The sequence below is a fragment of the Saccopteryx bilineata genome, chromosome 1, assembly GCF_036850765.1.
Source record: "Saccopteryx bilineata isolate mSacBil1 chromosome 1, mSacBil1_pri_phased_curated, whole genome shotgun sequence".
Taxonomy (NCBI): Eukaryota; Metazoa; Chordata; class Mammalia; order Chiroptera; family Emballonuridae; genus Saccopteryx; species Saccopteryx bilineata.
The window spans coordinates 325,508,936-325,521,242 of record NC_089490.1 but is presented as its reverse complement, the minus strand read 5'-3'; the positions used below and the strand labels follow the sequence as shown (position 1 = coordinate 325,521,242).

The following is a 12,307-nucleotide window of genomic DNA, read 5'->3' as shown; positions in this document are numbered from 1 at the left end:
GACGTGGAGGACATTGCAGCCTCCAGTTCAGTCTTTGTACTGTATAGGTTAGGGGTCCCCAAACTATGGCCTGCGGTCTGCATGCGGCCCCCTGAGGCCATTTATCTGGCCCCCTCCACTCTTCGGAAGGGGCACCTCTTTCATTGGTGGTCAGTGAGAGGAGCACAGTTCCCATTGAAATACTGGTCAGTTTGTTGATTTAAATTTACTTGTTCTTTATTTTAAATATTGTATTTGTTCCTGTTTTGTTTTTTTACTTTAAAATAAGATATGTGCAGTGTGCATAGGGATTTGTTCATAGTTTTTTTTTATAGTCTGGCCCTCCAACGGTCTGAGGGACAATGAACTGGCCCCTGTGTAAAAAGTTTGGGGACCCCTGGTCTAGGTGAGAACATTGAAACTCATGGAAATAATTATTGATATTTACATAGTTGGGATGTTTTTATTTTCAGCTTTTTTATTTGGAAGGTAATAAGTAAATCAGCTCCATCCCGAGGAAGAGAACAAACCATCAGAACTCTACGAAGGGATTTGGCCTTCTCTGCCAGCTTTGGTCTGAGGCTGGGCTGCCTGTGATGCCCTGTGGTTTTTAGTGGGAAGAACGCTGTGCAGGAGGCAGGGCACCCACGTCCACGGCTCCTGTAGCTGTCGCTGGTCATAGCCGTGGGATCCTGTAAAGGTCTCTCTGGATGTCACTCACTTTATTCAGAAGTTACCTAATTTCCGAAATGGAAATGATCATTTTGGGCTGGTTACATGCAGAGAACCAGACCTCGTTCCACTGGCTGGGAAGACACAAAAGCCCCAAGAGCAAAGTAAATGTGTTACTTTGGAAGCACAACACAGGGGCCTCTGGTTGCCATTGTTGTCTCAGCAACTACTAATTAATCAGATTAGATACATGTTTGGGATCTGGGCCCCGAGAGGATGAATGGGACTGGAAGGTAGAATCAGAAGTAGAATGAGCAGAATGAAGCTGTGAGACTTCTGCGGGAGGCACAGGAGGGGGCAGTGGTGGCTGGAGGAGACCCAGACAGCCCTCAGCCACCCCCGCTACGCTAGCCCAGCCTTGTTCTCATCTTTCCTGCAAGGGCAAGTGTCTCTTGCCCTTGGAGAGCAGGGTGGATGGAACGGGCCCTTTCCGCCACTCCGCCCTCCCTCCCCTTCTTTGCTTCTGCTTGCGTTTATTGAGCATCTCCTAGTTCAGTGGAAAACTGCCCTCCCCCTAACTGACCACTCCCTCCCACAGTCTCGAGGAAAATCCGGTTTTTAGCTCCAACCTTAATCTTCAAAGAAAACCTCTGTAATTTCATGTGGAAAATGAAATGAAATTTTCCATATGAAATTACAGAGGTTTTGCTTTTCTGCTAGAAGAAAGATTTTTGAGAAAGGTCAAAATTCTGAGCTCCTGTCTAAATGCTAAATGGCTGCATATGCGTTGGTAAAAATTAGTATTGCCAGTCATTTGTTGTGTGCCTTTTCAACCACTGACAACTACTTCACGTTTATAAGCGATGCTTTTTAAACAAAGAAAATGATTTTTGTATACCAGCTGATTTTACCATGTTGGTGCATTTGGGTACCATTGATCAGAATTTTGAGAGGTTGGGCCTGTTTTTTATGGCTTTGAAAGTTTTTACAGATTTTAAAACAATGTAATATTTTTTGAGGGTCTTATGTATTTTCCTTCTAAGATGCTTTTGTTTCATTGTGCCTGCTGTCCTTACTTGGCAGTGCAAACATGAATTTTAAGTTTGTTGCCAGATCTGCATGAATTCTCCAAAAGTACATGGTTGAAAACATTTCTCCAGCCACTAATTCCTGATGTTTTTTGTGCATCCTAGAGTATGTTGCCAGTACGTGTAAAGCATTTTGCTTTTCTTCTCCATTATTGGGCTTTTTCACTTATTTTCAGCCATATTTTGCACTGAAGCCACACACTCATGTGTGCCCGTTTTACTGGTTTATTTGACTTATGTGCATCTTTGCCAAAGCCTCCTTCATGAAAACACGAAACTTCTGGAGTATACAGTAGTAGTTAAGAATATGGACATTGAGGAGTTGATAAATATCTGGATTTGAATTAATTTCCACCTGCACTAACTGAATATTCTTGCAAAGTCACCTGCAAAATGAGGATTGTAACACCTTCTGCACAGGTGGCTGTGAGAACTGAGCGAGATGCCAGTGTAACATGGCCGTGAGAACTGAATGAGATGCTAGTGTAACGTGGCCATGAGAACTGAGTGAGATGCCAGTGTTACGTGGCTGTGAGAACTGAATGAGATGCTAGTGTAACGTGGCCGTGAGAACTGAGTGAGATCCAGTGTAACGTGGCCGTGAGAACTGAATGAGATGTCAGTGTAACGTGGCCGTGAGAACTGAGTGAGATGCCAGTGTAACGTTGCCGTGAGAACTGAATGAGACGCCAGTGTAACGTGGCCGTGAGAACTGAATGAGATGCCAGTGTAACGTGGCCGTGAGAACTGAATGAGACGCTAGTGTAACGTGGCCGTGAGAACTGAATGAGACGCCAGTGTAACGTGGCCGTGAGAACTGAGTGAGATGCCAGTGTTACGTGGCTGTGAGAACTGAATGAGATGCTAGTGTAACGTGGCCGTGAGAACTGAGTGAGATCCAGTGTAACGTGGCCGTGAGAACTGAATGAGATGTCAGTGTAACGTGGCCATGAGAACTGAGTGAGATGCCAGTGTAATGTGGCCGTGAGAACTGAATGAGATGCTAGTGTAACGTGGCCGTGAGAACTGAATTAGATGCCAGTGTAACATGGCCGTGAGAACTGAATGAGATGCCAGTGTAACGTGGCCGTGAGAACTGAATGAGACGCTAGTGTAACGTGGCCGTGAGAACTGAATGAGATGCCAGTGTAACGTGGCTGTGAGAACTGAGTGAGATGCTAGTGTAACGTGGCCGTGAGAACTGAGTGAGATCCAGTGTAACGTGGCTGTGAGAACTGAATGAGATGCCAGTGTAACGTGGCTGTGAGAACTGAGTGAGATCCAGTGTAACGTGGCTGTGAGAACTGAATGAGATGCCAGTGTAACGTGGCTGTGAGAACTGAGTGAGATGCCAGTGTAACGTGGCTGTGAGAACTGAATGAGATCCAGTGTAACGTGGCCGTGAGAACTGAGTGAGATGCCAGTGTAATGTGACCGTGAGAACTGAATGAGATGCTAGTGTAACGTGGCTGTGAGAACTGAATGAGACACTAGTGTAACGTGGCTGTGAGAACTGAATGAGATCCAGTGTAATGTGGCCGTGAGAACTGAGTGAGATGCCAGTGTAACGTGGCCATGAGAACTGAATGAGATGCCAGTGTAACGTGGCCGTGAGAACTGAATGAGACGCCAGTGTAACGTGGCCGTGAGAACTGAATGAGATGCCAGTGTAACGTGGCCGTGAGAACTGAATGAGACGCTAGTGTAACGTGGCTGTGAGAACTGAATGAGATGCCAGTGTAACGTGGCTGTGAGAACTGAATGAGACGCTAGTGTAACGTGGCTGTGAGAACTGAATGAGATGCCAGTGTAACGTGGCTGTGAGAACTGAATGAGATGCCAGTGTAACGTGGCCATGAGAACTGAATGAGATGCTAATGTAACGTGCCTCCGCAGTGTGAAAGAAATGCTCGTTCATTTGTAGCTGTTGTTGAAAAAGATGAAGAGGTGCTTCTTTGCTGTTTCTCAATGTTCTAGAAAAGACCTGTAATATTTTAAATATGACCATAGCACTGGAATATGAAATTAAAGAGATGTGAAATATTTGGCTAGATCATTTTTTATGAATTTAGTATTCACTGATCAGAGACATTATTGCGCCTTCAGTCTGAGATAGACTTACGTCACTTAGATGGCGCAGTTATCCCATTTTTACGAACTGTTGTTAGCTAGGGTGATTAAAATGCCAAAACCGTTGGCAGGAATTTTCAGACACCTACTTCCAGCTCCACTGCATTTTCATTTACTTGTGTCGGGTCCCCTTACTCAGCCCCTGGACTGGACTTCCCCTGGGCGGGGTGTGTGTCTTCATCTCTCTGCTGTGCTACCCAGTGTGACTGACTGTCACAGGCAGGGCCCCTAAAACAATAAGTGAGCCAGAATGCAAGCTTGAAGGAAGGTTTCAGCTTGAACCTCTCTGTCCGAAGACCAGTAACAGTTTTAAGTATCTACTGAGTCTCCATTTTACTATAAAGTACCGAACTGGATGCTCTGTGGGTGAGGAGTAGAACTAAAACTTCAACTCTGATTGAGAAAGTCAGAAAGTGTGGAAGAAAGAAAAACACAGACAAATATAATTATGGTATTCAAATGTCAGTAGGTATACAGTGTCTGTTTCATAGCACTGAGCATAACTTAGTATACAATGTTATTAGTAGAAGGGACAGTGAATTTTTACTTCTATATTTTATTTAGGGTTTTGTCTTTTGGTGCTCTCTTAATTCTGTCCAGTTGAAGGAGAGACGTGGCCAGGCGTTAGGAGCGGGAGAGGGGGTGAAGGAGTTTGTGGAGATACTTTTAGTGCAGTTCCCTCAGACACATCCCCGTGAGCATTTGCATCCTTCTCTGTGTGTCCTGTGTTGCCAGGGACACCACGATCATCAACCACTCGAGGAACGGCAGCTACGGCGAGGGTTCACTGGAGGCCCACATCTGGCAGGAGGAGGAGGAGGTGGTGCAGGCCACCAGGAGATGTCAGGACATGGAGTACACGTAAGGGAAAGCCGTGTGTGCGGCCGTGACCCCGGGCCCCATTCTGGCCACTCACCTCAAGACCCCAGTGACCAACATTTGTGTTCACACTGCCACCCCTTCCTGTTCTGAACAGCCTGTAGGCCCAGTGAGTTACTCTCCAAGTAGTGAAAAGAACTTGAGTGTTTCCCGATTCTCATTTTTGGGCATCAGGGGGAGAAATTCTCTTGGAAAGTGGACCCGGTGTGAGGTTTCAGGGTTCCCCTGCTTCCCGCTGCTCTCCCACCCCACGGCCAGCCATCCTGGACCCTCTGTGCGCCTAGGCCCCTGAGCACGCTGTGGTCCAGGAGGCGCCTGCTAGGAGGCCACCGTCCTTCTAACCTTATGTCCTCAGGTGCCCAGGAAGTCTCAGAGTCTTCTGAGGGCCCAGACCAGGTGCACCCTTTTGATCTACTACAGAAGATCCATCTTATAAAATTTGCAGGTTATAAATGTTTGAAGACTTGACAGCGCTTCATTCCCCATCTTGAATTATAATTCAAGTCCCTGGGCAGTCTAACAGCAACGTTTTGAGTTTTCCTAGCCAAATGGCTTTTGATTATAACTATTTTCTTTTGTTATACAGCATTAAAAACCTGCATGCCAAAATTATAGAGAAGGATGCCATGATCAAGGTCCTTCAGCAGAGATCTCGTAAAGATGCTGGGAAGACGGATTCCTCGAGTTTGCGGCCAGCCCGCTCTGTCCCATCAATTGCCGCAGCCACTGGGACACACTCCCGCCAGACATCTCTTACCAGCAGCCAGTTAGCCGAAGAGAAGAAGGAAGAGAGGACCTGGAAGGGAAGCTTAGGTAAGCCCCACACCTCCTTCAGGCCAGGGTCTGAAAGCAGGAGCTACACCAGTACTGAGAGGCAACCTCATCTGGTGGAAAGAGTCCTGACACTTTCATGGTGTCTGGCTCTGGGACACAGAAATGCCACCGAATGTTTCCAAGTCTCAGTTTACTCATCTGTGAGATGGGGAGAATAATCAATCATACTTTGGTTGTGGAAATTAAGTGAGCTATACTCAAAGCAAAGGCTATACCACCAGGTTGACCATTAGCTACGGGTTGACCATGTAATTTTTGTCATTATTGTTAGATGTTGAGGTGACCGACCGTAACAACATAAATGTTCGGATAGAAAAAGCCCATAGATGTCAGGTCTCTGAACTTGGCTCTGCCCTGACCCATTGTAAGACTGCCCCACCTCTGCTTCTGTACCTAGAAAAGCAGGGCATGTCTTCCCTGTTACCCCGGGGCTGTGGTGGGGCAAAGTAAGATGACAGGAGGAAGCGCTTTGGCAGAAGTGTGCTCGAGCATAAGAGGTGGGTGGTCGTGGTGCTGGTTGTATTGTTGTTGCATGATGCAGGTGCCGTGTTAGCTACGAATGGGTCTCCTAGGGCGAGGGCCGGCCTGTCGATGGGCTCGCTGAGCCAGGATAAGAAGCAGGCAGCGCCACCGGCATGCAGGCAGCGTTCCCAGACACACGTCCTCCACTCTCCCCCTGACTCGGCAGCTCCAAGGGTCTGGCCCTCCTTTGATGCATTTCCCTGGGTCAGAGTGTGTTTTGTTTATCTTGGGAGCCAAGAGCCAGTTTTTGTCAGCACTGAACCGCAGAGGACCCTGGCTGCTTTGTGCCAAAGGGGATAAGAGCTTCCAGTATGAACCTGACAGAATCGGGGATCAAAGACACCCAGCCAGAATCTCTGTTTGAAGTCCCTCCACGGGTAGCTTCAGCAGCCCTGCCCTCCAAGGAAACGTACTTCAAAGAGGATGTGTATGGACAGCAGCTGGGATCATCAGAGACCCTCCCAAGGAACCTTTGCTGCTCGCGCCAGTTGAGGAGCCCAGTAAAGGAGTCTCAGATGTGCTCGGGCCATTTGTCTCATCCAGCCAGGCCAGCATGGCCTGGTGTTCGTGCCTGTGCCCCCTAGCATTCGGTGTGTCTACACAGGCCTGGGAGCTGGATCCAGTCTGCAGGAAGAATTGCTGTTTTCTGCACTGGTATTCTTGCCACTGGTGTAATTGTAATTGGAGTCCACATGTCACAGAAGCAGAGAGGGGCTCTCTGAGAGGCCAGGCAGAGACACACATTCACGGGCCACTGCACAGTCCCCATCATGTTTCCACAGTCCCTAGTCTAATGGACTTTGGAAGGAGGTAGAGGTGACAGTGTCTACCTTCCTGATGGCCCAGGGCTCCCAAGTGAGGTGAGTGGCTGGTGAGCTAGTTCCACAAGAACAGCCTTGTTAGACTGCAGAGTTTGACAGCTGATTAGCTGGAAGAACACAGGCACAGTCTTAAGTCCCATTTCTGCCCCTTCTTAGCTGTGAGGCATGCATCACACTGAGCTTCTGTTTCCTTGTGTGTAAATGGAGGATAACGACAGGACCTGTCTTATAGGTCTGTTGTGAAATACAAAGTGAGATGATGTGTGTGAAGCACTAGCCGAAAATGCAGTCTACTCGGACTGTGGTATGTGGTCCGTGGAACAGCATCCTCAGCATCACCTGGGTGCTGGTTAGAGGAGCTGGCTCTCAGGCCCCGCCCACTGCATCAAATCTTCATTCAACAGTGTATCCAAGTAGCCCATAGGCACATTACATTTGAGAAGCACAGCTGTGGACAAACTGAATTGCTCTGTGTTGAGTTATGAATGGGTACCTTGAAATTGCCCTGGTGAGGAGACTTTATGAATTGCTGGCTCCTTAAGATACGTGAACAAATAGTTGATTGTGCTGACCGTATTTTCTATAGGCTAGTGTTACGGAGTGCTGGCACTTTTCTGAATGTGTGCCGTATTGCATTATCTAAAAGTAAAAAAGTTGCTCTCCTGTCCAGCTCGGCAGGAAGTCCAGCTCTGCTGAGGAGAAGGGGAAGCACTGCCCACCGTGCCTCCCTCTCCCTAGCCAGCAGCCCGCCTCCCCCTGCCCATAGCTGGCCTGCAGTGGGGGCTGGGAGGAAGAAGAGGCCGAGTGGTTCTTCCCAGGAGCCCTGCGGGTTTCCTGCTTCTTGGGGCCATGGCTCTCAGCTGCAAGGGTCTCTTTGGGGGAATAATGTGCACAGTTCAGTGTTGTCCTGCCCTGGAAACTGGTTTGTATTTGACCCTGGCTCTGTGGGAGACCATGCAGTACCAAGAGTGGAGTGGAACTGTGGGCCGTTCAGATGCACAGCAGGCTGGTGGGCCGTGTCTAGGACCAGGGAAACCTTCAGTTTTTCTTAAGCACACAACCACTGCTCAAGGTCAGCCCTCCTGGGCCTTATTAGAGAAAGCAAGCATCTACTCAAGAAAGCCTTGCAGGAAATGTCCCACCCCTCAACAGAGGCTGTGAGGCACCTCCTACCACTTTAGAATAATTTTATTCTATTTTTCATATTAGATTATAACCAGTTTACAGCTCCTCTCAAAAACAAACAAACAAACAAAAAAACCTAAATTTTTAGGGAGGGAACTAGTCTTTTCCTTTTTTTGATTCCCTCAGTGCTTATCAGACTGTCTGACACATAATAAATGCTTCTAAATGCATTTGGTGAGTGAATGAATGAATAGGACAGTCCACAGTCAAACAGGAAATGACCTCCCAGGAGAGTCCTTTCCCTCCTTTCATATTAAAGAACAGCCTTGAAAAGCTGTCTTTCCGCCCTCAGGACTGCTGCTGGGGAAGGAGAGCCACGAGCAGGCTGCCGGCCCTGTGCTGCCCGCCCCACCCGCTGCAGCGCTGCCCCCTACTGCGGCCGCCACGTTGGCCGGCAGCGCCCATGCCAAGACGGGCAGCAAGGACAGCAGCACCCAGACGGATAAGAGCACTGAACTCTTCTGGCCCAACATGGCATCCTTGCCCAACCGCAGCAGACTGAGCATGACCCCTTCCAACAGCCCGGTCCTGAAACACCCAGCGGCCAAGGGCGCAGCAGAGAAGCTGGGTAAGAAGTTCCAGTCTCCTGTTACCACCTAGGAAACTGTAGTGTTCTCTGGCCTGAGAGAGGGGGCCTTCTGTTGGGCTGGGGAGGGAACAGGGCCACCCATCAGCTCTCACTTTATGGGGTAATTTTTTTATGATTATGGATACCCTAATGCACATGGTTGTGTGTGCTCTTATAGGAATAAAAGGCATGTAGACACTCCTAATTTATTACTGTTTAAAGGAGTATACAACTTAATTGTGCTCTCTTTTTGTGTGGCACAGAGAGAGAGAGAGAAGGATAGACAGGAATAGACAGGAAGGAAGAGAGATGAGAAGCATCAATTCTTCATTGCAGCTCCTTAATTGTTCACTGATTGCTTTCTCATATGTGCCTAGACTGGGGGGCTACAGCAGAGCAAGTGACCCCTTGTTCAAGCCAGTGATCTTGGGTTCAAGCCAATGACCTTGGGCTTTAAGCCAGTGATTTTTGGACTCAAACCAGCGACCATAAGGTTATGTCTATGATCCCATGCTCAAGCCAGTAACCCTGTGCTCAAGCTGGATGAGCCCACACTCAAGCCAGCTTCCTCGGGGTTTTGAACCTGGGTCCTTTACGTCCCAGTCTGACATTCTATCCACTGCACCACCGCAAGGCAGTGAGTGTGCCCTCTTAATGTATACTTTGTAACCAGCCCTTTCCTAGAAGGGTTGCAATGGATGTGCTCTGAGGGGCGCTGGGGAGCCCACACCAGTGCGTCGGGGGTATGGCGTACAGAGATGTAGCCTTAGTTGTTCAGGATTCGGGGTCGGGAGCGCCTCCTGACTAAAGAGGAGGGGAACTTCTGGTACAGCCCTCCAACCGGTGCTAAGGAGCCACTTTAAAACATTTCAGAGAAGACAGCTTGGGAGAAGTGAATTTGTGATGAGTCCAGAAGTGTCCAGGAAAAGAAGAGACTTGGCTTTGTCTTGGGGACAATCTTAGTCACAGGGATAGCTCTTTTCAGGAATTATTTTTAGTAGATGGGATTATTGGAGTCATAAATTAACTATTTCAAAGGAGTTCTTTATTTTCATCTGACAAAACAGACAATATATACAGCATTTTCTTTTTTAATTTTTATTTATTTTTTTAGATTAATTTCTGGAATGTACTTTTTTTAAGGAAGGCAGGGAATGTGTGAAAAGTACCTGGCTCCACCATGGCCAGTTATGTGGCTTTTTCTACATACACCGGTGGTGAGTTGTGGTATTTGAAACGGTGCCCTTTTAGAGACCTGGTGAGACCTGCACCCTTCCTGAGGGACGGGCTGCTGATATTTCCCTTCTGTTTGGCAGACAACTCTCCGGGCCACGGGAAGTCACCTGACCACAAAGGCCGGGTCAGCAGCTTGCTCCACAAGCCCGAGTTTCCCGACGGGGAGATGATGGAAGTGCTCATCTAACAGTCGCAGCCCCGGTGAATTTCGGAACAAGCGAGGAACGTGGCAAAGAGGGAGCAGGATGGTCAAGAAGGACGATCAGGAAGGTTGTTGATGGAAAGTCAGGATTGCTTTGAACTGATAAAGATTTCAGATTAGTAAGAATATTTTTTTTAATAAAAGTTTTTAAAAAATTAGGAGACCTACATGAATGAAGATGATGAGAACGCTATGGAGTTTTACTGCATATAGTGGAAGAGAGATGATGCATGTAGGTTTGGAAACAAAGAAGATATAGGAAATGGGATTTTTCATTGTACAGAAAATGTATGTCATGGGGAGGGTCTGTGTACACCCATTTTCTGGTTATAAACAGAAAAACCTGAAAATGAATCTTCCTTGGAATTCCCCCACTCTCCTTGCCTCTTAGCATCTTTTTGTTTAAGAAGAACCTTCTAGAAATATCTGAGAGCCCGTCTGGGCATAATGTAATGTCACCCGTGCCATCCATGGGGTGTCCTGGGAATGTGGGTAGGCGTGGCAATGAGATGAAATGTCAAGGGGTGACGGAATTTAAAATGTGGCCCTCATCTAATTACCTGCGTGGTTTGGGTTTTTCAGGAGATTATGGGCTACGTGGCTCTTGCGGATTCTGCAGTGTTTTCTGAACAGAGGAGGAGCATCATGATCTTGGTGCTCACCCTAACTTCCCTGATTTCATCTGTCTTTGCTTTATTCTCTTTCATTTTCCTGTCCCCCTCCTCTTTTTTGTTTTGTTTTTTTCTTTTTTCATTTTTAAATAAGACATGGCAGAATAGGTCTGGGATTTACTAGAGCAGTATCTGAACGTTAGCATTCCTGCTGTGTTCAGTAGTGACCAGGGGGACAGAGCCGTAGGCTGGCTTCCGGCCGCTCCCTCCACCTTTGGGCAGTTGGGTTGCAGCTGTCAATCCCCTTCCGACCGTGAACTAGGTGAGCTTTGACGAGGCACAGACCTTGCATTGAGGTCACGGCCCTTTCTCTTTCTTGCATCAGCTCTTTTGCATGGAGTTTGGCATTTCCTCCCCGTCGCTCTGTTGGGGTGAGACTTTCCGGACGGCACTCTAGGGAACGAAGGACATTGCCTGAGTGGCACCCAAAACCTCACCAGGCACCGTGCACACTTCCTAGTGTTTGTGGCTCACACGCCTACCCCTCACTTCTCTGGTCGTTATGGATGAGAACGCAGACTTCTGTGACTGTCAGCACATGTGTGTTAAGTTTTTGTCTGTCCCGGACTTGCTGCCAGTACTATACAGTTTGGTCTGACTTTTTCAAGGTTTCAGTTTGAGGCAAGTTATCCAAAGTAAGATGGAAACACCATGTTAAAGAGCCAGGAGTGAGGGAGGTAACGGGCCCTTACCCTGTGTGTGACAGGTTCACGCTAGCTCCTCCGGCGAGAGGCTTCCTTACAAATCCAGGAGGTGCTGGGCCGGAAGAGAGAGCCACTGACCGGGCGGCAGGTGGTCTTGCAGGCCCCCTCCAGGTCAGCTGGAGGCGAGCCGTTCCCGGCCGTTCTCCTCATGCTTATTTACAGAGAGAAAGGGCAGCCCTGGCCCGAGACCACCTAAATGAAGCCTGGAGGCCGCACTGCTCAGGACATGGTGCTTGGGCAGCTTCTGTTGGGGTTGGTCTTCACAGTTTGTCCCGGTGGAGGGACAGCCTCCCAAACTGAGGAGGTTGAAGCAGGACAGAAACGTAGGCTGGAGGGAGAGGGAGGAAACCAGTGCTTTGCCCAGAGGGGACCTCACCGTCCAGTGTGACACAGTGAGCCGGAACTGTCTCCTGACCTGCTCTTCCGTGGGCACGGGGCTTCCTGCTTGTCGCTTCCTTCGGGCCCAGGTTAAGCATCACTGGGTATTGTGCAGCCTGGGAAACCAGTGGCTCCCTGGTATGTGGGGAGAGGGAGGACCTGTTCGTAAGAAAAGGATTGCTGTGCCTGGGACAGAGGGTCCCCTTACAACCCCTGTTCTCATCACTCAGTAGTTTCAGTAGATGGCAACTGACTCTCTTAAGGATATCTTGAAACTCCCCCACCCATCAGGAAGAAAAAATAGTATCTAGAAATAGGGCAAGTCGCCTCTGCCAGCCCCCACCCCTGTGAACATCTGGGCCACCCCAAACTTGGGCTATATCTCCTAGAAGTGGGTGAGGGTGAGACACACAGCCCAGTGTCCCCGAGACCTTGTCT

General features: G+C 48.5%; 1 protein-coding gene across 8 annotated transcripts in view; it reads left to right on the top strand.

The window, feature by feature from the left end:
* Positions 1-12,028, top strand: part of AMOTL1 (angiomotin like 1) — a 171,741-nt gene extending 159,713 nt beyond the window's left edge. For all 8 annotated transcript variants that reach the window (XM_066248257.1, XM_066248284.1, XM_066248276.1 and 5 more), the window contains 4 exons: positions 4,605-4,730; positions 5,335-5,561; positions 8,403-8,678; positions 9,995-12,028. In XM_066248257.1, coding sequence (XP_066104354.1) covers positions 4,605-4,730; positions 5,335-5,561; positions 8,403-8,678; positions 9,995-10,101 — 736 coding nt within the window. In that variant the 3' untranslated portion in view covers positions 10,102-12,028. The remainder of the gene's footprint in view (positions 1-4,604; positions 4,731-5,334; positions 5,562-8,402; positions 8,679-9,994) is intronic.
* The last annotated feature ends 279 nt before the right edge of the window (positions 12,029-12,307 follow it).